General features: G+C 41.5%; 1 protein-coding gene across 1 annotated transcript; it reads right to left on the reverse strand.

Annotated features, from left to right (window-relative positions):
• On the reverse strand, window positions 1–26815 carry adgrl4 (adhesion G protein-coupled receptor L4). The gene is made up of 16 exons (XM_071406770.1): window positions 26692–26815; window positions 26022–26171; window positions 18118–18267; window positions 15240–15386; window positions 14905–14975; window positions 14408–14587; window positions 13990–14173; window positions 4472–4585; window positions 4025–4224; window positions 3505–3684; window positions 2484–2687; window positions 2035–2255; window positions 1881–1947; window positions 1523–1614; window positions 1065–1233; window positions 1–795 (listed from the first exon to the last, which is right to left on the reverse strand). Exons 1-16 carry the CDS (start codon window positions 26735–26737, stop codon window positions 733–735), a joined length of 2238 nt encoding a protein of 745 aa, XP_071262871.1. The 5' UTR covers window positions 26738–26815; the 3' UTR covers window positions 1–732.
• Window positions 26816–27077: the final 262 nt, after the last annotated feature.

Consider the following 27077-nt stretch of genomic DNA (forward strand, 5'->3'; position numbering starts at 1 on the left):
TACTGAAAAAGCTGAATCTTTATTAAAAGTAAATACTTAATAGGACATATCATGTCGTGTGTGTGTACTACCCTCATCCTCCATCTGCTAACAATGAAGAGAGATTTTGATAGAAAACAGAAGTGCAAACTGGTGAGCACTAAGTTAATAAGGTATCTGAGAAACTGTTAAGTAATGTGAGAATGCTCAGTCATTAGGTAAAAATACAACAGAAGTAAGATTCTCGGTTTAAGATAAGACAGTGAAATGTTTATTGCTAAAAAAACTAGTCAAAATGTAGAATATTTAAGGTCGACTCAGCGATGTGACGTAGATGTAAAAAGCATAGTGGGTCAATTTCAGCAACAACTCAGCTGTTTTGGGCCCGTGGTGAAGCGAACCCGTGCACATGCGCAGATACTGCATGCGACTGTGTGTGAGAGAAAAGTCTTGCATCTCGCTTATCGCAATATCTGTGGTGCTGCTTGTGGCAATATCATTTCCCAGAGTCTACATTTAAGTCAATCTTACAAGAAGGAGAAAAGAGATTTAAACACAAAACATTCATTGCTACATGAACAATTTGCATCAGTTGAACAAGTCTGTTCTCATTATTATTCTCTTTGCCTGGTAAACAAAGCATACATGGGGGTAAAGATATTGCAGTGCTGTACTCTACTTAAAAAAAAAAAAGGCTCCAGAGTCCCCAGTGACTTTTGCCGATGATGGGCCCTCTGGATTTCGCAGCCTTGTTCATCTCAGGCACTCAAAACAACATGGCACATTTTTGAACAGCCGGTAATACTCCTCTTGGATCTGGTAAAGTCAAATGGAATGGCGAATGTATTACACACATTAGTTAGCCTCAGTGTGTGGATGAGGTAAAATATGACAACATTTTTATAATAAAGAAATGAAATGAAGGAATGCTAAAGTAATTACAAATAGGGCCAGAAGTTGTTTATCTCCTGACCATATGATATGTCCAGGCAAAACTCTGGGCCCTGCGTTTCTCCTGGTCAGGTCATGTGGTCAGGAAAAACTCCTGGCCATAATTATGAACCTATTTTAGTGAAAGGTTTTACCTTTTTGGACAACACACAGAGGAAGATGAAGATGAACATCCCTTGGAAAGCGTTGGCAATGGTGAAGAGATAGGCTGTGAGGGTAGTCTCGTTGAGAATGTGCAACACGCCAAATGTCCAGGTGGCGCCCAGGACGAACAGAAGAGCAAGGGCACCACGAGCACAGGACCTGGAAGGACCATATATGGTTTTGTCATTGTGAGCCATATTCTGACTTGATGTACAGTATGTGTGCTTAACTAAGGCTCATACAATCAGCTTAATGCTAACGTCTGTAGCTCAAGTTCTGCCGTAAAGTAACGTAAAGTATCTGCTCAATATTCAATACTTCTGTGTGACAATTTTACTAACTGTAGTAATCTTTATTTTATTTTTTACACATGTTGAGTTTTCCTCAACAAACACTGGGTCTTTGGCATAAAGTCAATACATTATTGGGATGTTTTTATCAAGCTTACCTTATGTTTTGGTAATGGCTAATCTCAGGCTTCTTCACAGCAGTGTGTCGGTAAACTTTGTAAATGATCACTCCAAAAGCCAGGAGATTGACCTTAGACCGGATAGACACATACAAAACCATGAGAAACAACCTAGGACTAGTGCAACATGTTCTTTGGAGTTAACAACTTTTTGATGTAATTGTGGAATGTCATAAACTTTATTACTCATTACTGACATGCAAAATGATAACATGTTGTAAATGATTTAATCAGTGTTTCCAGACATTTCTGAAAGAAAGGAAATTCTTGAATGTCCAATAAAATTTGTGAAAATGTATTGAAAATAATATGATGAAATTAAAATGTTGAACCTTACCAGGATAATCAAACACGCAGGCCCAATGAAACTCCAAATAAAGTTATTTTCTGTGCTCAGCCAACACCTTTGAAACATAAAACATAATTTAACCACATGCTGGTGTGTAGTGCTACAACAACACCTAACAAGCACACTCCCTTTTTCTACTTACACTTTATTGGTACCATAATACTTGGAGCCAAGTGTAGCCGAAATGGCCACCACCACTGCAGGGCTTCCATATCCAAAGATGTAAAAGTTGCGATGCAGGAATCCTTTGTTGTAGATGACACCGACCACTATCAGGTACAGATGGATCCCCTCAATGCACATCCAGGCAAACGCCGCTAAGAAGAAATAATGGAGAAGCCCAGCAATGATGGAGCAGAAAAGCTGAGGGCAGACAAAGAGAAACAAAATTGACCTTTATCATACTAGACAGACTTACCATCTATGAAATCGTATAAGACAAGGGTGACTGCACATGTAAACAAATGCAAATGAGATGCAGACGGAGGCACAAATACACACACAGGTTCACTTTATTCAACATACTGTCTGGCTATGTTCAAGAATATACTGTTCAATATGTATTGGAGCCGAAGTGCAGTCAGTGCTCACTTTATGGGTGTTCATATTGATCCCGACCAGAAAGATGAACTCAGCCATGAAGAGGCTGCAGCACAGGTTCTTGTGAATGGTGGTTCTGGTACTCTGTATCTCACTGAAGAACCAGAAGGTGAAGATGCACATGGACAGGCAGATGATGGAGATGATCATTCCCAGCTGAGTGATCCTGGTCAGAATGTTGTAATGGGCCGCCATCTGAAAAGAAGAACCAACACAGTGGAAAGGTGAATCATTTTTACAGCTCCCTGCTTCTCCCCTAGTTTTGTTGTTGTCAGAAAATAGAAAGTGACATATCATTTGAAAGCTTCAGCCCTTGTGGTTTTGGAAATCAAACTCAAATCTTACTGCTGGCAATGTCATAAGAATGCCCTGTGCTTTTCAAATGGGTGTGTTCCTATGGGAATTTGCACATGTTTAGAGCGACACCATTAGGTAAACAATTAACAATTATTTCAAACCAAGACTTTCATATCTCCTTTTCCTCAAACAAAAAATCTGTAAATTTCAGGGGTTTTTGGCCTGCTGTATCTCGGTACTTTATGAGGGTAGTATACAATTTTATGTGTTGTTTAGAAAAGGCCACCGGAATCTAGTAGGTGTGGTTGAATGGTATAGCCCCCAATGCTATGCCTGTGTGGTTAAATGGTATAGCCCCCAATGCTATGCCTGTGTGGTTGAATGGTATAGCCCCCAATACTATGCCTGTGTGGATGAATGGTATAGCCCCCAATACTATGCATAGAGCCCAAGGTTGTGGGTTCAATCACCATTCACATTTTCTATTCTCCTGCCCTATATCCCTCTATATTGGTGTGCTGTCTGAATAAACAACAAAAAATATAAAAGAGGGTGCAATTCCACTCTCCTTAAAAAAAATCATCTAAATACAAGTTAGCTTGTCTTTTCTATTAAAAATCCCTTCCATTTTGCCTTTCATGCAAGATGTTCAGATCACCAACGAGACAGCCACAGGGGATTGGAATACATTCATATGGATGGTATGGACACTTACGTTGGCCCGTCCAGAAGACATAAGAATGGCGAAGTGTGTGAGGTGATTGCAGGAGCATGTGGTGGTGGTGCTGTTGACGTGGGTTTGCTCACAGCCCTGTGTGGCCCAATGGCCCTGCATGCTGGCCGGATCGTACTCCCAAAAGGCACATTTGGTTACATCCTCTTTAGTGTCAATAGGCTTCAAAAGAAAGGGAATGAAATAGGATAGGAATTGGATATGTTATGGCAAAATACGTTTTCGAAAAAGGTACAAAATAAATGGGGTGGTTAAAGTAAATTTGATTGTGGAAATACTGAACGACCATATCGTGCCTGCATGCACTTTTAAACTAACATAGGGCCATACACATTAATCACAACTCTACATAACTTAACTTAAATTGTAACACAAATCTCCCATTAACATCAAAACAGGATTTACAGGAGTGTTGTAATTTTGTGTGTGTGTCACAAGTTAGCAGTCTGCCACTGGAGAGCTAATGGATGAGTCTAGGCTGTCTGTGTGACTGCAAACATACCTCTGTGTGTCTGAGAGTGAAGGTCACATGGTCCAGCTGGTACATGTCAGCAGGTTTGATGGCAGCCGCTATCACCCGAGAGTTCACAGTGATTTCCCCTGTTTCTGCGTAGCTCGTGTAGTCTGTAACACCAGGGTCAGTGTTTGGTTTCAGGATGCCACCGACACTGTCATACCGCAGGAAAACTATGGACACACTTCCTGATGTACAGAAAAAATGTACATTGAATTTGAATGTTGTACTATTGAAGTTTATGTCAGGTGTTGATACAGTAAGTGCTAGTGTCTGGTTCTACATTTGACAAATGTAGAGGTTCCCCCAAAAACAATAACATTTGACTTGTTACTTTGATAAGATTCTCCTGACATTTAAATGATTCTTTAGCTGACAATAATGCCTTAATGTTGTCATAGTGAATGTTTTTTTCCCTTTTATCTGATCTCTTACCATTTTTGTTTCCCTCCTGCCTTTTAGGATTTAAATTGATACGATCTCCTCCCATGGAGACAGAGAGCTCGGTTTTCTTTGTTTGCTGGACATCAAAAGTGTAGAGTTTCATTTCTGTAAATGAAAGAACAGAAATTATTCAGTTGAGTGTAATAATAATTATCTGATTAATACAGCATCTGCGTCAATAGAGAACGGATTTCCAATAAACCAAGATCTTAACACAAACACTTTTCAGCATAAAACTGACATGAACTATATAGCATCATCCCCTGCAGAAATGTTTTGATACAATCAAAATGGATATGGTCAAAAGTAAGCATTGTGGCCTCCCGAGTGGCGCAGCGGTCTAAGGCACGGCATCGCCGTGCTTGAGGCGTCACCACAGACCCAGGTTTGATCCAAGGCTGTGTCACAGCCGGCCGTGACTAAGAGACCTGTGAGGCGACACACAATTGCCCCAGCGTCATCCGGGTTAGGGGAGTGTTTGGCTGGCCGAGATTTACACGTCTCATCGCGCTCCAGCGACTCCTGGCCGGGCGCCTGCAAGCTGACTTCGGACACCAACTGGACGGTGTTTCCTCTGACACATTGGTGCGGCTGGCTTCCGGGTTAAGTGAGCAGTGTGTCAAGAAGCTGTGCGGCTTGGCAGTTTTGGAGGACGCATGGTTTTTGACTTTTGCCTCTCCCGAGTCCGTAGGGGAGTTGCAGCGATGGGACAAGACTAAGTACCAATTGGAGAGAAAAAGGGGTAAAAGTAAAAAATAAATAAAGTAGGCATTGAATAGCTTTTGGTGTTAGAGTTGGATGTAAAGGAGAAAACACATTGCACCAAATGACGGTCTGCTGTTCGTCTGCTGTTTGTTCACCATTCGTTCAGCGCTGTGTGTTTTAGGGACCAAGTTTCAGGTTTCTACATGTAGATTCGGTTTGCAAATTACGGTTGGCACTCTGTTCAGAGGTGCCAAGTACAATCGGCCATTAGGCCTGCATAAGACTTTTCAGTCATTTCAACAGTATATCACTGAATGCACAGAAAAAAATAAGTCAATCTGTAATTTAGTTTAATCTGTAATTGGAAGCCTCCAGTAAAAAATAATCCAACATACTGTACTTCTTTACAGTAATATCTTAGTCCTATCGTAGATTAAAATGATCGGTTTCAGGTGCCAACCTCATACTGTCAGGTGAGATATTAAGCTAGACTATTTTAGTATAATATCTTCTTGAAGCTGCTGTGAAGTGGAAGAATATTTTCAGCAGCTGCTGGGTAGGTACCTTGACTTGTTTATCTTTATTGCTAACCAATGTAGAATTTCTACATGTTTTCCTAGCTAGCTAGCTAGCTAGCTAGCTGCCTTATATTTGCTAGCTAGCTATAATAAGCTAGCTCAAGCTGACACAAGCCATTTCGGTCTGCTCTAAATTGCTCATAAATATATTTCTGTGATACCTAGGGGGGGGAAAAATCGCCCAGATAATGATTGTTGTGATGATAGGCGTCGCTGTACCTCAGCCTCTGAGTGCCATAGATAATAAACTGAGTGCAGATTCGTGACCATTATGTTTTCACCATTACTACAGAGAAAATGGCTCGTTTCTAGCAGTTCAAAAGATATTACCGGCACAACATTATTGTTTATTATTACCAGCACAACATTATTGTTTTTCGAATTGAAGGGCCGCATTTTACACATAAACCACAGCTTCAGTGAATGACCAGTGCACCGGTGTTGTATCAGGTGCTTTCCGATCTAAAGTGATTCCACTGGGGAGCTCTATCACAGTGTCACCATTGGTAGGTAGTAACGTGGCCAATAATTTTTCCTCCCAGGATTATATGTCAAGTAAGATAACAGCCTACAAAAGAAATTACTAATATTGGTAGCCATCTAGATGTCCAGTGATACAGTATGCTAAATGGGGAGAGCATGAACGCAACAACACCGGGACAATGTCCTCCTTACCTGTCACTGTTCACTCGGCTCTCAGCTGTGCAACATTTGTCCATATCCATATATCCTCTCAAACTTTGTTGCATAATGTTACAGTATTAGCCAAACCTGTTCACTTTACCAGCAGTATATAAACATTTGTTGGCAGAGAAAGAAAGGAAAATGTTGTGAGTCTGGTATATCAATGTTTTATTGGATTGAAATAGGTGAATCTAGCTGTCTTATTTGTATTTGTTCAATGCCTCAATTGATTTCATAAACTACACGGAAAATATAAATGCGCATACAACAATTTCTAATATTTTAGGAAATGTGTCAATTGAAACAAATAAACTAGGCCCTAATCTATGGATTTCACACATTTTCACTGGGAATACAGATATTCATCTGTTGGTCACAGATACCTTCAAAGAATAGTTAGGGACGTGGATCAGAAAACCAGTCAGTATCTGGTATTACTACCATTTCCCTCATGCAGCACGACACATCTCCTTCGCATAGAGTTGTTTAGGCTGTTGATTGTGGTCTGTGGAATGCTGTCCCACTCCTCTTCAATGGCTGTGCAAAGTTGCTGGATATTGGCGGGAACTGGAACACGCTGTTGTACACGTCCAGAACATCCCAAACATGTTCAATGGGTGACATGTCGGGTGAGTATGCTGGTCATGGAAGAACTGTGTCCGGTCTGGTCAGCATACATGCATGGATTTCTAAATTTATTTTGCAACGCTCGAGCAGGAGACGTGTCCAGTGTGGTCAGCATACATGCATGGAATTCTAAATGTATTTTGCTACGCTCGCGCACGCGACGTGCCCGACGTGTCTGACACGTCGCGTGTGCGAGCATCGCAAAATAAATGTAGAAATCCATGTTATTCAATTATTGCACCCACACTGCTCGTTCGCGCCAACGAGCGTCTACGTTACCAAGGGCTAAAATAGAAGTCATTCCTATTTCTGACACAGATCGCGCTGAAAGTCCTGCCTCTCCCATCTCCTCATTGGTTTATAGAAGCAGGTACCCACACAGATCGCGACACAGATCGCGCTGAAAGTCCTGCCTCTCCCTACCCTCATTGGTTATACCCACGTGGGTGATTGGAAGACAAACTGTTTTGCCGGTAGTCGTGGTAATACTATGAAAGTTTAGATGCGATCACCATATACGTTCAACGATGAAAAAGCCTGGAAGGAGGAGAGATGACTAGAAACGATTCGGTTGGCCGTTTTATGTGTGGATTAATTTGTCGGAGTAGAGGACCTTGTGCAGTTCAGGTAAAATAACAACTCAATGTTTATATCCCAGGACAAATGAGCTAGCAACAGCAAGCTAGCTAAATAGGACAAATTAGCTAGCAAGTGCAAGCTAACTAGCTAAATTGCCATACATGTTTAATGCTTTTCGACCTGTCCCCAAATTAATGTAATTGGTTCAGAGTTTGTTTTGATATTTTAACCTGCGTGTCGTGACCGCGTTTGGTGTAGGGAGACAAAATAAATGTATGCACGATAGCGCAAGATGGCGCACGAGCGCAGCCGGTTTGGGTTCCGTGGTACATGCTGACCAGACCAGACACGTCGCGTGCGCGAGCGTCGCAAAATAAATTTTGAAATCCATGTTATTCAATTATTGCACCCACACTGCTCGTGCGCGCCAACGAGCATCTGCGACGCCAAGGGCTAAAATAGAACTAATTCCTATTTCTGACGCAGATCGCGCTGCAAGTCCTGCCTCTCCCACCTCCTCATTGGTTTATAGAAGCGGTACCCAAGTGCCATCTCCTCATTGGTTATACCCACGTGGGTGATTGAAAGACAAACTTTGTTGCTGGTCATCCTGGTAATACTATGAACGTTTAGATGCCAATCACCATGTAAGTTCAAAGATGAAAAAGCCTGGAAGGAGAGATGACTAGAAACGATTCGGTTGACCGTTTTATGTGTGGATTAATTGTCGGAGGACCTTGTGCATTTCAGATAAAATAACAACTCAATGTTTATATCCCAGGACAAATTAGCTAGCAACAGCAAGCTAGCTAAATAGGACAAATTAGCTAGCAAGTGCAAGCTAGCTAGTTAGCTAAATTGCCATACATGTTTAATGCTTTTCGACCTGTCCCCAAATTAATGTAATTGGTTCAGAGTTTTGATATTTTAACCTGCGTGTCGTGATCACATTTGGTGTAGGAGGACAAAATACATTTTTGCACTATGGCGCACATGCGCAGCCGGTTTGGGTTCCGTGTTACAGATTGATGGTGGGGGCCAATCTGATGGTAAAACTTTTAAAATAGTGCAGGCTGTGTTAGATACCAAAGCGAGGGGGAGGGGGCGCTTCACCGGGCTGAGGGAGAGTCAGGGAAATCCAGTAGCTACACTACATGACCAAAAGTATGTGGACACCTGCTCGTCAAATATCTCATAAAAAATCATGGGTATTAATATGGAGTTGGTCCCACAATTTTTACACGCTACGAGCCTCAGCACTTGGCAGTCCTGTTCTGTAAGCTTGTGTAGACTACCACTTCGCCGCTGAGCTATGTTGACCGGAGCAGCTCTAGCAGGGCAGAAATTTGACGAACTGCCTTGTTGGAAAGGTGGCATCCTATGAAGGTGCCACGCTGAAAGTCACTGAGCTCTTCATTAAGGCCATTCTACTGCCAATGTTTGTCTATAGATATTGCATGCCCGTGTGCTCGATTTTATACACCTGTCAGCAACGGGTGTGGCTGATATAGCCAAATCCACTCATTTTAAGGGGTGTCCACATACTTTTGTATATACAGTGTATATAGCAAGAAAAATCTCAAATAAATTGATTCCAGATGTCAGTCAGCTAGCGCACTAGCACAAAGCCAAGGTGGTAAAAAGTTGACAAAACAAAAAGGAGAACAGATGAAGTACTACACATCTACATGTATGATTTTCTCTTTTGTTTTGAGCCCACAACACGGCCACAATGTCTGTAAAGAGCATGAGGTGTGGCTAATGTTAGCCAGCCTGAGCTAGCTACCAAGCTAGCATACGAAGGATGGATGGTAACTTCCTGTTGAAGGCTTTTTGGCTTCTTCTGTGGGGTTTAAGAGGTGCTGCCACCTACTGTAGTGATAAACACCTTTCTTCAAGTGAGTGAGGTGGTTTAGGGAGTGGCATTTATTAAAAGGAGCAGTTTGGATTGCCCCGAAAATATAGTATATTAAATCAATGGAAAAAATGTAGGGTATCTTTGGGCATAATCAATATCTTCTACTTAAACTGTAAATTATTAGGTGTATCCCTTTTTGTGTCATCCTAGATGATTTTAAATTAATTATGTCCACGTGTAGTTGTATTGTGTTTTAAAATTGGCAAATAAATCGAAACAAATTAAAATCACAACAAATGTAAGGTACTTAAAGAAACAACAAAAACAGCTTGCAGCCTCTGGTTGGCTGGGGTTAGCTTGAAGGCGGCAGGCCGAATTTGAGATGAGATATTCCTTGCTATTGTCTTTCAAATTTAACTCATGGCTGGATGGCTTGCCACAGGTTTATAGCTGTCCTCTCAGGCTAAATGCCAGAGATGCAACACCAGCCTGGCAAGGGGCGGAAGGTAGCCTAGTGGTTAAAGAGTTGGGTCAGTAACCGAAAGGTTGCTGGATTGAATCCCCGAGCTGACAAGGTACAAATCTGTTGTTCTGTCCCTGAACAAGGAAGTTAACCCACTGTTCCCAGGTAGGCTGTCATTGTAAATAAGCATTTGTTCTTAACTGACTTGCCTAATTAAATAAAGGTTCAATAAAAAAATATATATAATTTGCGGTCCTATGAGTGGGCGCTACCCGCCAGAGATGCAAATTATGTCTTGAACAGCAAACCCGTTTACCCGCTGGTGGTAGGAATTTATATCCTTGGATGTGGGAATGCAGAAAATAGCAAGCGGGTGGGCATTTTTGGCATACTGGCAAAGGATCTGATTGGCTGACACTGCCATTCCAAAAATGGTTGCTGTGGCTTCTGCCACCTAGCATGAGGACAAAAATAACAGTTTTCCGGAAAAATGAGCTGTCACCTCAGTGTAACAGTTGGGATAATGGGACAATTCGGAGTACAACGCATTTATCATCCCTGGATTGAGGTATGTTTTCCGAGACATATCTCGCACCAGCTCCGCTGTGTGTAATCTACACAGGAAGCCTGTCCGATCTGCAACAAGAAGATCTGCTGGCTAGCTGTACTCTAATATGAGTTTCCATAAACCTGCATTACTTGTGGTATAAGTAGAAGAGTAGGCACTGCAAGAAGCACCTGGAATGAAGCACAGCTAGCGGTGCCTGCAGTGATTGGTCGAGATTCCACAACGCAGTGGACCACTCTGGACCCATCAACTCACGTTCATTGACTCATTTTCAGCAGTCCACTTTCTCAAAGGTCATAAACTATCTTTTAAAATATGTGTGCCTGCCTAGTGCAACCTGAATGCCATAGAGATAAAATAAGCACAGCTTTGTGACTGTCATGATTTCCTCAATACTTTACTGAAAACCGTGTGCTCAAGCCGTTCAAAAGATATGGTTCATTTTACCAGAGATAGGCTGTTGTTTTTTTCTATTGCAAATTTGAGGGGAACATTAGATAAATAAACCATGTCGTGGGCTGTTTTAAAACTATGCTACTCACGGACTGTAGCCTATTTGTTTGATAACAAACAAGCTGGTTAAGTCATGTTACCTCATCAGCTAAGAACCTGAGGGGTATTCCAGTCAAACAAAAATTTTAGCAATGGTAACGAATACTCTGAAGCAAACCTGCTACCTACTAGGTTAAGTTGATCTTAGCCTTTAATGTTGAATAAAGACGGGGCTTCTCCGCCAATCAGATTCTTGTCCGTCACAATGGCATGTCCCTTTGCGGAAAATACAATTGACATCCGAGCCTGCATTGTTCGCCGTGTATTACAAATGGAAGGAATTATTGGATCTCGAATAGATCCTTTAGGTCATTCAGAAGATTTTCTTTTGGAACGTTATAGTTTTTCCACACAATAATATATCTGGCCAATTTACTCAACCCCTACATAGCCAATGTAACCCAATACAGTTTTGCTTTGACTGCCCTACAAACTCTGTGCATTACTTTTTGATTTTTCCCCCCCACAAGGTTTCCTGTACAATTTGGGTGATGCAGAACGATTTGGAAAGGCAACTGTGTGTAGAGCAATAAGAAGAGTCTGCTTCGCATTGAATACTTTTTTGGCCATCAACCTGTCCATATAATCAAGGAGGACTTTTACAGAATTGCAGGCACTGTAGGCTGTGGTCAATTGACTGCCAGCGATGCTTCGCTAAACTCAAATTAATAACACTAGGCAACATGATATATATTTTTTGCCTAATCCCGCAGATTTTCCCAAGGTCACTGGTGTTAAAACTAAACGTAGAAGATATTGTTGCCCGTGTTGTCATGAAAAGCACTCTGAATTCAATCAATTCTTATTCATCATATGGGGCCCACCAATGGAATTGTGACATAGGCTACCACAATTTATATATTAGGCTATAGCCTTCACATGTAATATCACCAACGTTGCAATAAAAGTGCTCTATAAAGTGAAAGCCATATTACTAATCACCCATGTGTGTAAATTAGGCCTATTAGTGAAGCGGCACAATTCCAATATCTATCACATTTATTCTGTTTGCAATTTTTTGTCAGGCTCCCCCTCTGGCTTTTGCGGTGGCGGCTGTATTACTATTTTGGGGTAAATTAGTGAACATATTTGTTGTATGTTGTTACAAGTGTTTCTTGTTGTAGACTTATTGGGCTCTGTCTTTTGACTCCATATCTATATCTTTTTATGTCATCGACATGAGGACCTTTTTGAATGTCGTGTGCACACGCCAATTGTCAGATCGACCAATCTGCACTACGGTTTGTCTAATTACTTCAAGGAGAGGCAACCATTCTGGAACCAAGAAATCACAGACTCCCTCATCTGGTTAAGGTAAGCTGGATATGTTCAGGGAATCCTGAATTTGTTAAACCATCTTTTTGGAATAGCCCCCAGGTAACTGGACAGGCACACATTTGGTTTAAGATGGCACATTGACAAAGAGATTGTGAACCCAGAAGTATATGTTTTATCCTATGGGGGAGTGGGGAAAATAGATAGACAGCCTAATTTGGGTGTAGCCCTGGGTAGATTTATGTTATGCCATGTTGTCTTCAGGAGATTGTCTGTTTCATATATTTATTTCACACTAGTTGATGTAAGTCATTTGAGAAATTCTATTATAGGATATGCTTGTCAGAAAGAACAGTAGTGTCATTCATTATACTTCTTTTATTATTACATTTCTTCCCAATTTGTCTGGTGTATCTTATTGCCTGAAATCTAATGTCTAAATCCAATATGCCTACTTGTGTTTTTGAAAATAAATTACAAGAGGCTATGCCTTTTTGTAGGCATTCATGTAGGTAGGCTTGGTAAGATCAACTTTAAAACATTCAGGCTATCCTAACTTCAAATTCTTTAAGATCTTTATCAACTATAACTATATAAATGAGCATAAAATAACTCACCAACAGTAACTCTTGAACCGTTCAAGCTAGAGACACCAAACCAACTTTCACATGTTCAGGCTATCCTAACGTTAAATTCAACTATAATTATGTAAATTAACTATAATTCTATACATTTGCATACATTTATATGAAATAATTCCCTAACAGTAACTGTTGAACCGTTCAAGCTAGAGACACCAAAACAACTTTCACATGTTAAGGCTATCCTAACTTACGATTCATAAAAAAACGTATCAACTGAAACTATAATTTTTTTAATTAAATTAGCATAAAATAACTCACCAACAGTAACTCTTGAACTGTTCAAGCTAGAGACACCAAACCAACATTCAGATGTTAAGGCTATCCTGACTTCAAATTCTTAAACACTTTTATAAACTATAACTACATAGATTTGCATAAAATAACCCACCATTAGTAACTCTTGAAATGTTCAAGCTAGAGACACCAAACCAACTTTCACATGTTCAGGCTATCCTAACTTACGATTCATAAAAAACGTATCAACTGAAACTATAAAAATGTGTATTAAATTAGCATAAAATAACTCACCAACAGTAACTCTTGAACTGTTCAAGCTAGAGACCCCAAACCAACATTCAGATGTTAAGGCTATCCTGACTTCAAATTGTTAAACACTTTTATAAACTATAACTACATACATTTGCATAGATTTGCATAAAATAACCCACCATTGGTAACTCCTGAAACGTTCTCTTCAGGAAATGTACTTTTCTAGTTATTATTTATTATAATAATTTGTTTTTTTTGTACAAATTCTTAATATATATCTAATCTCTCAATTTTCATCTCAAAGTGCACCAGATTGATGCATTTAGTTGTTCAAATTCATTTTTTGTTGTTGACCCTACTAGTGTTCTATCTCTGGCTTTGGGCTAAGCCCCCAATGTCCTTAAATCCTAGAAATGCCCCTGCTCTCGGCCGACAACTGCTACAGGTGTGTCCGTGCTAAGAGACATGATTGTGGTGTTCTTCTTACCTATTTCACTCTCTTTGATCTCAATCTCAGTTGTCGCTTTATATTTCCTGGCCAGTGTCAAAGTACTCTCCTCCACTGTGTGTAAGAGTTTGGTTATGGTGTGGTCCCGGTGCTCCTCTTTGATTCTGTTCCAGGCCACCAACTCATCCTTCTCAACCAAATTGTTCACCACATTTAAAAATGTCTGTGGAATAGAAAGGAAGGCAAACAACATATTTATGAATATCAAGAAACAAGACAAATCATACTGTTTATTTTCATGGATTGAACAACCCCTTCTCTGTTTTAATGTATATGCAGCAAGGTTTAAGCAGCCTTACAAATTATGACAGAAACCATATATATAACTTAGGCCAAGAACATTTAGTATCCTACTTCTAAAAAAAGCAATAGCAGAGCTAGTGGAAATAAAGATTACTCTGAGAGTTGCTTTGGTCCCGGTTGGTTTGGCGGTTTGATTCTTCTCCCCAGTGCTCAACAGCGAGGCCGATTGAGAGAGGGCCTCCACATAGGAGATCACATCCACCGACGTCAGCTCTCCCGACGTCTGTTTTTCAATCTCCACCAGCAGGCTCTGAAGATCTGTAAGATTTCTGATCTACAAATGGAAGAGACAAGATTAAGTAAGCTCCAATGGATGCCTCCTCTCCAAATAGGAGAAATAGGATGGTCAATTTAATAATGTCTACTAAATCTTAAAGCAAAGCAGACAATTAAACTAAGTTATTCCCACAAAAAGTGTTCAGACCTATGCACATTTCTACACATGGATATTAACATATATTCCTAATAGGAGATCCTGATTGATAAACACATGTACCAATTAAATATCTATATAGTGACCAACAGAGGGCGGTGTCCTATTATATATTATAAGTGGTACTACTTTCCTAGATCATTTGTTGGAGTACTTACATATTCAAGTGTTCTGTTGACACTTTGTGTTAGGCACACAACGTTGTCATGACAATTTTTCTCGGGATGCTCTGGAATACAACATATGGAAAATCATCATATTAATGTAACAGTCTGCTAGATTAACCTCAAAACTGCTTGTTTGTTTAAACTATGATATCACCAGGACATACCAAAATTGTTACATATTTAATTTTGAAAAGATAATTAATAAACACAATTTGTTTATTAAGATTTTATATAATATGGTAACCTCACATAATTTGAATAATGTATCCTCCCAATTCCCTCAAAACTTTAGTTTCAAAATTTAGAGGGTGAATTGATAGGCTTACCTCGACATATTCCATTCTTTGTATGAAATCGCTTAGTGCCTGAAGTAGAAATGTAATCTCTTTGGCAGGTGCAAAAGAAAGATCCATTTGTGTTTGTGCAATGTGAGAATGGTCCACAGATTTGGTCGTTCTTGCATTCATCAATATCTAATAGTAAAAAGAATAACAGGGTAATTGTTTCTGAATGAAAGACATAAAATAGGCCCTGATGAATGACAATTTCAAACAGATTTTTTTTTTAGGATATCAGTTTCTTAAATATGTGTTGTAATGTTGAGAAAAAACTGATATATACAGTGCATTAGGAAAGTTTTCAGACCCCTTGACTTTTTCCACATTTTGTTACGTTACAGCCTTATTCTAAAATGGATTTAATCTTTTTTTCCTCATCAATGTACACACAATACCCCATAATGACAAAGCAAAAACAGGTTTTTAGAAATGTTTGCACATTTTCGTACAAATAGAAAACAGAAATACCTTATTCACATAAGTATTCAGACCCTTTGGTATGAAACTCAAAATTGAGCTCAGGTGCATCCTATTGCCATTGATCATTGTTGAGATGTTTCTACAACTTGATTGGAGTCCACCTGTGGTAAATTAAATTGATTGGACATGATTTTTGCTCTGGCACCCCAATGGTGGAACAAACTCCCTCACGACGCCAGGTCAGCGGAGTCAATCACCACCTTCCGGAGACACCTGAAACCCCACCTCTTTAAGGAATACCTAGGATAGGATAAAGTAATCCTTCTAACCCCCCCCCCCTTAAAAGAGTTAGATGCACTATTGTAAAGTGGTTGTTCCACTGGATATCATAAGATGAATGCACCAATTTGTAAGTCGCTCTGGATAAGAGCGTCTGCTAAATGACTTAAATGTAAATGTAAATGTAATTTGGAAAGGCACACACCTGTCTATATAAGGTCCCACAGTTGACAGTGCATGTCAGAGCAAAAACTAAGCCATGAGGTTGAAGGAATTGTCCGTAGAGCGCCGAGACAGGATTGTGTCGAGGCACAGATCTGGGGAAGGGTACCAAAAAATTTCTGCAGCTTTGAAGGTCCCCAAGAACACAGTGGCCTCCATCATTCTTAAATGGAAGAAGTTTGGAACCACCAAGGCTCGTCCTAGAGCTTGGCCAAACTACGCAATCGGGGGAGAAGGGCCTTGGTCAGGGAAGTGACCAAGAATCCAATGGTCACTCAGAGTTCCAGAGTGCCTCTGTGGAGATGGGAGAACCTTCCAGAAGGACAACCATCTCTGCAGCACTCTACCAATCAGGCCTTCATGGTAGACTGGCCAGACGGAAGTTCTCCTCATTAAAACGCACATGACAGCCCACTTGGAGTTTGCCAAAAGGTACCTAAAGACTCTCAGACCATGAGAAACAAGATTCTCTGGTCTGATGAAACCAAGATTAAACTCTTTGGCCTGAATACCAAGCGTCACGTCTTGAGGAAACCTGGCACCATCCCTACGGTGAAGAATGGTGGTGACAGCATCATGCTGTGTTGGTGTTTTTCAGTGGCAGGGACTGGGAGACTAGTCAGGAACAAGGGAAAGATGAACGGAGCAAAGTACAGAGAAATCCTTGATGAAAACCTGCTCGAGACTTCAGACTGGGCTGAAGGTTCACCTTCCAACAGGACAAGCACACAGCCAAGACAACGCAGGGGTGGCTTCGACACAAGTCTCTGAATGTCCTTGAGTGGCCCAGCCAGAGCCCGAAATTGAACCTGAAAATAGCTGTGCAGCAACGCTCCCCATCCAAGCTAACAGAGCTTGAGAGGATCTGCAGAGAAGAATGGGACAAACTCCCCAAATACAGGTGTGCCATACTTGTAGTGTCATACCCAAGAAGACTCAAGGCTGTAATCGCTGCCAAAGGTGCTTCAACATGGTATTGAGTAACGGGTCTGAAAACCTATGTAAATGTAATATTTCTGTATTTTTATATTTTTTAAATTGCAAAAACAGTTTTTGCTTTGTTGTTATGGGGTGTTGTGTGTATATTGATGAGAGGGAAAAAAACAATTTAATACATTTTAGAATAACGCTGTAACGTAACAAAATGTGTAAAAAGTCAAGTGGTCTGAGTACTTTCCGAATGGAATGTACCAGTCAAAATTTCGTACACCCCTACTCAGTTTTTTTTCTTCTATTTTCTACATTGTAGAAATAACACATATGGAATCATGTACTAACCAAAAAAGTGTTAAACAAATCAAAATGTATTTTAGATTTTAGATTCTTCAAATTAGCCACCTTTGCCTTGATGACAGCTTTGCACACACTTGGCATTCTCTCAACCCGCTTCATGAGGTATTCACCTGGAATGCATTTAAATTAACAGGTGTGCCTTGTTAAAAGTTAATTTGTGGAATTTCTTTCCTACTTAATGCTTTTGAGCCAATCAGCTGTGTTGTGACAAGATGTGGTTGGTATACAGAACATAGCCCTATTTGGTAAAAGACACAATCACCCAACCTCAACCCATTTTGAGATGGTTTGGGATAAATTGGACCGCAGAGTGAAGGAAAAGCAGCCAACACGTGCTCAGCATATGTGGGAACTCCTTCAAGACTGTTGGAAAAGCATTCCTCATGAAGCTGGTCGAGAGAAGGCCAGGAGTGTGCAAAGCTGTCATCAAGGCAAAGGGTGGCTACTTTGAAGAATCTAAAATCTAAAATATATTTTTATTTATTTAACACTTTTTTTGGTTACTACATGATTCCATATGTGTTATTTCATAGTTTTGATGTCCTCACTATTATTCTACTGTGTAGAAAATAGTAAAATAAAGAAAAACCCTTGAATGAGTTGGTGTGTCCAAACTTTTGACTGGTACTATATAAATATATATATATAATACCAGTGCATTCTGTCCCGTCATTTGGTTGAAAGGGAATCACCCCGGTTGAAGTGTATCCTGAGGCACAGGTGCAGTTGTAGCTGCCCTCTGTATTGGTACAGTTGCTGTTGTTTCCACAGATATTAGTGACCTTTTGGCATTCATTGTCATCTGTCATGATGGAAGAAGGACACAGAAACTAAATAAATTAAAATTGTAGATGCTGCGTACACAGTTTAGCAGGTGTTATGGCGGGTGCATCGAAATGCTTATGTTCCTAGAACCTATCAATCAATGTAGTAAATGTCAACAAGCACACAATAATACAAAATTAAAATATATATTTTTTTTTACAGTGGTAGGTATAGTAACGTGGCCAGTGATCATTGACTATGTACATAGTGCAGCAGTCCCTACGGTTCTGGGTAGAATACCCGATCGTAGCTGGCTAGTGATTGTTACTGAGGGGCAGAGTAGGGTACTGGGCAGAGGGAAGGGTGGTGGCTGTTTAACAGTCTGATGGCCTTGGGATAGGAGCTGTTTATCAGTATCAACTGTGTCAACAAGGGGTTATTATTCAAACATTACTGAGACAAGTCATAGTCAGATTTACAATGAACATTACTACGACCCCATACAAGTTAACTACAATGATATAGCTTGTTGTGCACACAGTTCATACTGGTTGTGACTGGTTTGCCAATTCTGGCAACCAGCAGATATTCACCATGCCAGTTCACATCAAAACACACCTGCATGAGATATTCACAGTGTTTATTGGAAGTGATCCGATAGGACTTTTAATTGTTGTGTTCATCTGTCTAGATGTGATGAATATACTGGTCTTCCTCCCCACTGTACCTTGTGTACAAAGACTGTCCGGGAAGGGATATCCTTAGCGCTGAGAAAGGGAGGTGACAATATTCAGCAGGAAATATGACCATAAGATTCCAGACCTCTGAACCTCCATTGTTAACACAAACACTGTGTAGGAAATGGTTCCATAATGAAAATGACTGGCTTCCATTTTCTCTGAGTAGCCTATGGGTAGCTCAATAGGATTTCACAGTACAATGGTAGCAAAATGAATATGCATTAGGGATATGAACAAAATTACGTACTCAAGTTGACTGTCTTAAAGGGATAGTTCCCCAATCATATCTATTCTCTAGAATAAAATGAATGGGGTCTGATTTAGAGAATCTAAGAACATTTCATTGGTGGAGCAAAAATGATAATGTACCTTAAAATTATGGACTATCTTTAAATTTAGAGTAGGAATATTTTATTTAATGGGGCCATCAATTTTGCTCTATATTAATGAAGTGACATATTGTTCAAAATAATTTTTTTAATTCTCAAAAACCCATATTTGTACTGTATTTCTGTGTAGAAGCCATTTACTGTATGTTTATATTACCACAGTTTAATTTACATTTGGCTCTTGAATATGTAAACCCCCATGATTATGATCAGATAAGGAAATATGAATACTAAGCAAAAGTGCCCCACAAACCTAAATGCAACAATGTTGGCTGACAGACGAACTTGAGCAATAAAACAATTTGACCACTTTCAACAGGAGCAATAATTTTTCACATTTCAGTCCTTTTGTTATGATTAACACACTTTGAGGTTTACAATTTCAATAGGGTAGATAGGTTGGGGGAAAGAAACACTAGGAATGATTCATGATTGAACCAGGTTTACAATAACTGTGCTAGTTGCCTGAGAGGATGGTGCCCATAAGGTGCTAATTAACCTCTATGGGATCGGTGTCCACCACATGGGACGGTTGATCTAACATAGGCTAATTGTAACAGTCCTGACCTGTTTTATGTTGTTTTTATGTGTTTTTGGTCAGGGCATGTGTTTTGGGTGGGCAGTCTATGTTATTCGTTTCTATGTTGGTTTTGGTTTGCCTGGTATGGCTCTTGATTAGAGGCAGGTGGTTTGCGTTTTCCTCTAATCAAGAGTCATATTTAGGTAGGGCATTCTCACTGTTTGTTTGTGGGTGATTGTCTCCTGTGATGTCTTTCGTCGTTGTCGATGTGTTTTCACTTACGGGACTGTTTGGCTGTTCGTGTGTTTCGATGTAACGTTCCTGTCCGTGAGTTTACGTTTGTGATGTGAGTTTATGTTCAGGTTGCGTTCTACGTCGTTTTGTTATTTTGTAAGCTTTGAAAGTGTTTGTTTTCGTGTCATCAGTTTTCGTTTTATAAATAAAGATGGCATATTTCCCTGAAGCTGCGTTTTGGTCTGAAGATCCTTCTCTCCTCACCTCATCCGAGGATGAGGAGAGCGACAGCCGTTACAGAATCACCCACCAACAAAATGTGACCAAGCGGTATGGGAATGCTCGACGGAGCAACAAGGATTTCTGGACTTGGGAGGAGATCCTGTCTGGTAGAGGACCCTGGGCGCAAACTGGAGAATATCGCTGCTCTCGTGAGAAGAGTGAGGCAGCCACAGCCCAGGAGCGGTGGTTTAAGGAGGCAGCTAGGAGACGTGGATGGAAGCCGGAGAATCAAGCTCGAAACCGGAATTATGAGGGGACACGTCTTGCACGGAAGCCCGAAAAGCCCGTGAGTAACTCCCAAAAATTTCTTGGGAGGGGGCTAAAGGGTAGTGGGCCAAGGGCAGGTAGGAGACCTGCGCCCACTTCCCAGGCTAACCGTGGAGAGCGGGAGTACGGGCAGACACCGTGTTACGCAGTAGAGCGCACGGTGTCTCCTGTACGTGTGCATAGCCCAGTGCGGGTTATTCCACCTCCCCGCACTGGTAGGGCTAGATTGGGCATTGAGCCAGGTGTCATGAGGCCGGCTCAACGCGTCTGGTCTCCAGTGCGTCTCCTCGGGCCGGCATACATGGCACCTGCCTTACGCATGGTTTCCCCGGTTCGCCTACACAGCCCGGTGCGGGTTATTCCACCTCCTCGTACTGGGCGGGCGACCGGGAGCATTCAACCAGGTAAGGTTGGGCAGGCTCAATGCTCAAGAGAGCCAGTACGCCTGCACGGTCCGGTATTTCCGGCGCCACCTCCCCGCCCCAGCCTAGTACCTACAGTGCCTACATTACGCACTAGGCTACCAGTGCATTTCCAGAGCCCTGTTGTTCCTCCTCCACGCACTCTCCCTATAGTGCGTGTATCCAGTTCAGTGCCTCCAGTTCCGGCCCCACGCACTAAGCTACCAGTGCGTCTCCAGAGCCCTGTACACACTGTTTCTTCTCCCCCTACTAATCCTGATGTGCTTGCCCTCAGCCCGGTGTCACCAGTGCCGGTACCTCGCACCAGGTATAGAGTGGGCTTTGAGAGTCCAGTGTGCCCTGTCCCTGCTCCCCGCACTAGTATGAAGGTGCGTGTCCTTAGCCCGGTGCCTCCAGTTCCGGCACCACGCACCAGGTCTACAGTGCGCATTATCCGGCCAGAGCCATCCGTCTCCCCAGCGCCATCTGAGCCATCCGTCTCACCAGCGCCATCTGAGCCATCCGTCTACCCAGCGCCGTCTGAGCCATCCGTCTGCCATGAGCCTGCAAAGCCGCCCGTCTGCCATGAGCCTGCAAAGCCGCCCGTCTGCCATGAGCCTACAGAGCCATCCGCCAGACAGGAGCCGCTAGAGCCGTCAGCCAGACAGGAGCCGCTAGAGCCGTCAGCCAGACAGGATCTGCCAGAGCCGCCAACCAGACAGGATCTGCCAGAGCCGCCAACCAGACAGGATCTGCCAGAGCCGCCAACCAGACAGGATCTGCCAGAGCCGCCAACCAGACAGGATCTGCCAGAGCCGCCAGCGAGCCATGAGCAGCCAGAGCCGCCAGCGAGCCATGAGCAGCCAGAGCCGTCAGAGAGCCATGAGCAGCCAGAGCCGTCAGAGCGCCATGAGCGTCGAGAGCCGTCAGCCTGCCATGAGCGTCGAGAGCCGTCAGCCTGCCATGAGCGTCGAGAGCCTTCAGCCTGCCATGAGCGTAGAGAGCCGTCAGTCTGCCATGAGCGTCGAGAGCCGTCAGCCTGCATGGACCTGCCAGAGCCGTCCAAACAGGACCTGCCAGAGTCCTTCAGCCGGGATCTGCCCCTTGTCCCGGTGCTGCCCCTTGTCCCGGTGCTGCCCCTTGTCCCGGTGCTGCCCCTTGTCCCGGTGCTGCCCCTTGTCCCGGTGCTGCCCCTTGTCCCGGTGCTGCCCCTTGTCCCGGTGCTGCCCCTTGTCCCGGTGCTGCCCCTTGTCCCGGTGCTGCCCCTTGTCCCGGTGCTGCCCCTTGTCCCGGTGCTGCCCCTTGTCCCGGTGCTGCCCCTTGTCCCGGTGCTGCCCCTTGTCCCGGTGCTGCCCCTTATTCCGGTGATGGTCCTTATCCAGGTGCTGCCCCTTGTTCTAGTGCTGCCCCTTGTCCCGGTGCTACCCCTTGTCCCGGTGCTGCCCCTTGTCCCGGTGCTAGCTGTTTATTTAGGGGAAGGTAGTGTTAGGGTGGTCATTAGAAGGGGTAGACAGAAGAGGGGAGTGACTATGGTGGTATGGGGACAGCGTCCTGAGCCGGAACCACCACCGTGGTCAACTGCCCACCCGGACCCTCCCCTGGACTTTGTGCTTGTGCGCCCGGCGTGCGCATCTTGAGGGGGGGGTACTGTAACAGTCCTGACCTGTTTTATGTTGTTTTTATGTGTTTTTGGTCAGGGCATGTGTTTTGGGTGGGCAGTCTATGTTATTCGTTTCTATGTTGGTTTTGGTTTGCCTGGTATGGCTCTTGATTAGAGGCAGGTGGTTTGCGTTTTCCTCTAATCAAGAGTCATATTTAGGTAGGGCATTCTCACTGTTTGTTTGTGGGTGATTGTCTCCTGTGATGTCTTTCGTCGTTGTCGATGTGTTTTCACTTACGGGACTGTTTGGCTGTTCGTGTGTTTCGATGTAACGTTCCTGTCCGTGAGTTTACGTTTGTGATGTGAGTTTATGTTCAGGTTGCGTTCTACGTCGTTTTGTTATTTTGTAAGCTTTGAAAGTGTTTGTTTTCGTGTCATCAGTTTTCGTTTTATAAATAAAGATGGCATATTTCCCTGAAGCTGCGTTTTGGTCTGAAGATCCTTCTCTCCTCACCTCATCCGAGGATGAGGAGAGCGACAGCCGTTACACTAATGTGATTAGCATGAGGTTGTAAGTAACAAGAACTCTTCCCAGGATGTAGACATATCTGATATGGGCAGAACACTTACATTCTTGTTAATCTAACTGGACTGTCCAATTTACAGTAAAATAATACCATGCTATTGTTTGAAGAGAGTGCAAAATTATGATCTTGAAAATGTATTAATATACCAATTACGCACATTTGGGCAGTCTTGATACAACAGTTTAAACAGATATGCAATGGTTCATTGGTTCAGTCTAAAACTTTGCACATACACTGCTGCCTTCTAGTGGCCAAAATCTAAATTGCGCCTGGGCTGGAATAATACATTATGGCATTTCTCCTGCATTTCAAAGATGTCGGTACAAAAAAAAATATGCATGTTTTTTTCTTTGTATTATCTTTTACCAGATCTAATGTGTTATATTCTCCTACATTAACTTCACATTTCCACACACTTCAATGTGTTTCCTTTCAAATAGTATCAATAATATGCATATCCTTGCTTCAGGTCCTGAGCTACAGGCAGTTAGATTTGGGTATGTCATTTTAGGCGAAAATTGAAAAAAAGGGTCCTATCCTTAAAATTAACCTGTCTCCTCCCCTTCATCTACTCTGATTTAAGTGGATTTAACAGGTGACATCAATAAGGGATCATAGGTCAGTCTATGTCATGGAAAGAAGTGGTGTTCCTAATATTTTGTACAATCAGTGTATGTAATAAAGTTAAGTCAATATTGGAGCTAAACAAACTGGCCAACTAGTTTGTTACACTAACAATATGTTAGCTGTCTTAGCTTTCTTCAGCATGTCATTAAACCTTAATTTATTCAGGGAAGTCCCATTGAGACCAATGTCCCTTTTACAAGGAAGCCCTGATTCACAAAATGCAGCATAAAAATACTAAGTACATAATAAGGAATTAGTGAGACCGTTATTTTTAGTGACACTGTTAAAAAGCTGTGTTCACTGCTAAGAATATTATTATTTGTTAGCTAACTTCCTTTGCTAACATGTCTAGATTTTGTTTTTGCCACAAAAACAGCTAAGTTTGTTGATATACTTTTCTTCTCCCTTCTCAATTCTCAATCTGACCATATCTACCATGGGAATACATGTATGTCAAGTGTTGTTCTAATTAAAAGCGATGCTGTCGAAAAATAGGTCCTTTTTGATTTAATTAATGTCCTAATGTATTTTCACTGGGTGTGTAGCTAAAGAAGGAGTTTTAATCCTTGAGGCAATTGAGACATGGATTGTGTATGTGTGCCATTGAGTGTGAAATGGTAAGACAAAAGATGAAAGTGCCTTTGAATGGGGAATGGTAGTAGGTGCCAGGCACACCAGTTTGAGTGTGTGAAGAACTGCACCACTGCTGGGTATTTCACGCTCAACAGTTTCCTGTGTGTATCAAGAATGGTGTACCACCCAAAGGACATCCAGCCAACTTGACACAACAGTGGGAAGCATTAGTCGCCATGGGCCAGCATCCCTGTGGAACGCTTTCGACACCTTGTAGTCCATGCCCCATCAAATTGAGGCTGTTCTGAGGGCAAAAGGGGGTGCAACTCAATATTAGGAAGGTGTTTCTAATGTTTTGTATACTAAGTGTATATTTCCAATTCGATTTGGGTAACTTCCAGTCCACATGGACAGATGAACCCCGGGTTCAATTCAATTCAATTCAATTCAATTGAACCTGCATTGCTGTACTTACGCAAATTCAATTACAGATTGGTTTTGGCTCATTGGTTTTGGGTAAACGTTGAATTACCACCAAGTGGACTCCTCTCACAGGTACTGTAGATTCTTCAAATTTTAAGAATAGCAAGTGTTCTCAGGCAGTAATTTGTAAACAAAGACAGTGTGTAAATTAAAATCCAGCCTTAACATTGTAAAACAGAACAGAGAGAGTGTTTATTTTTGCAAACCTGCAGACCTGATGATGGTTGTACGCCTGCTATTGAAAGATATAAGACAAATGGGTACCACCGGCTGAACATTTTCCATACATGTGAAGCAGTACATACATGTATGCAGTAAGGATCCAAGTACAATCAGCTGATTATGATTCAAGTTTACTCCTAGTGTTAAAAGGTAGTCAAATGTTGGAGTGTTTTTCACACTTTACACCAGTGTAGATTGAATGCAACAATAACCAGTGTTGGCCATGAATATTTTCATCTAGAGTTACAAAAACTCAGTGTTAAAAGCTAATACTTCTTGTGTTGGTGTTAAACGTGTTGATTTAAAAGTTTCAATGGTTATCTCATTTAATAATATATATGCTTGAATAATATAACTTCTAAATCCCAAATGAGCTTAGTACAACCGTCTTATCCCAATCATAACTCAATATAACTTTTCCATTGTTAAATTAATGGTGTCCATTTGAGTCTTTGTAAATAAAGAATAGCCTCAAAAATACACTATGCAAAATCATGTTGATCGTATGGACTCGCTCAGTCCTTGCATCCAGAGCATCCTCTATGAATTATGGTTAAAATCCTACATCCCCCTCAGCTTACAGCCAACCAGGTGGCTGTTGTTTGACTAAAACACAAATGAAGGATTGTGCCTTTAGCCGCAGACATCATCATGCAACTTTACTTTACAGACCAGTAATATACACCCTTTTAACCCTGAATTAATACAAGGATAATCACCCAATTTAGCTTAAAATAGTGCTAATTTTTTTTCATTTATTTGGGGGTTGACGCATTAGACTACCTATCAGGTCTAAACCTGTATTCCACAGGCCTACATAACCATGTTCTGTATAGGTTTGTAAAAAATCTAGAACTTATATTTACCATTACAAAAGTTGGTTCCATCGCCAGTATATCCAAGCTTGCAGTAACAGGCATTATTGGATCCATTCAGGGCTTTACACGTGGCAAGTCGATGGCATGTACCACAATTGTCATAAAATCTGCATGGGTCTATAACACTGGAAAGGCATGCTATGAGATAAAAATAGAATACATTTGCTTTGTGAATTGAATAAAATATGTGAAAAAAATGTACTACCAGATCAGCATTAACTCATCAATATGGAAGGAACAATGGTACCACGAACTATGGTATGTATTGAATGTTGCATACAATCATATTATGCTATTATGACTAAGAATGTTTACGTTTTCAGCAAATGGTAATATAATAACAGAAAGACAAAAATCATATGTAAGCCCACTCAACATCAATAAACTACTCAGAAGTAATGTTAGACTGATATTGAAATGGACTCGCACAACTGCAAAGTTCCTAATTATATCTATGCAACTATGATCACTAAAGGCCAGGAGACCTGGAGTTTGGGATAAAAAATATCCCGCCATGCATCCTGATTATTTTCTCTGGTAAATCCCACATACACATAATGGAAATGGCAAAGAACATATGTGTATTTGTACCATGTTCAAGGGGTCTGCTATGCTACAGTGCATACTATATGACAGAAGAATGGATAGACTCACTTACCTGCTAAAAGTACAAGTTTCATCTGGGACTTGAGCAAAGACTCCATACTTGCGTTGGGACAGAAACACTTTTAGCTGAAACTCTGTGGCTGGTGACGTGGTCCATTTCCTTGCATCAGTTTTCCTGTTTCCCTAAACCTGACCCTTCCTGTCCTGATCTTTAATCAGCTTTCACAAACATTAAACTGAGGACACGCCACCTTCCCATGAAAATGGAGTCTAATCAACAGCATAAGAGAATGCTTATAAACCAGTATAGTCTGGCTTCCTAATTAAACTTATTGTAGCTGTAGTACAGAGTATACATTCTTACAATTTTTTATTTGCAATTTGGTGGCTTTTTCTTTCAACTCCATCTCAATACTGTTTTTTAAGTAGTAATGTTAT

Source organism: Salvelinus alpinus, chromosome 6 (assembly GCF_045679555.1).
Source record: "Salvelinus alpinus chromosome 6, SLU_Salpinus.1, whole genome shotgun sequence".
NCBI classification, from domain to species: domain Eukaryota; kingdom Metazoa; phylum Chordata; class Actinopteri; order Salmoniformes; family Salmonidae; genus Salvelinus; species Salvelinus alpinus.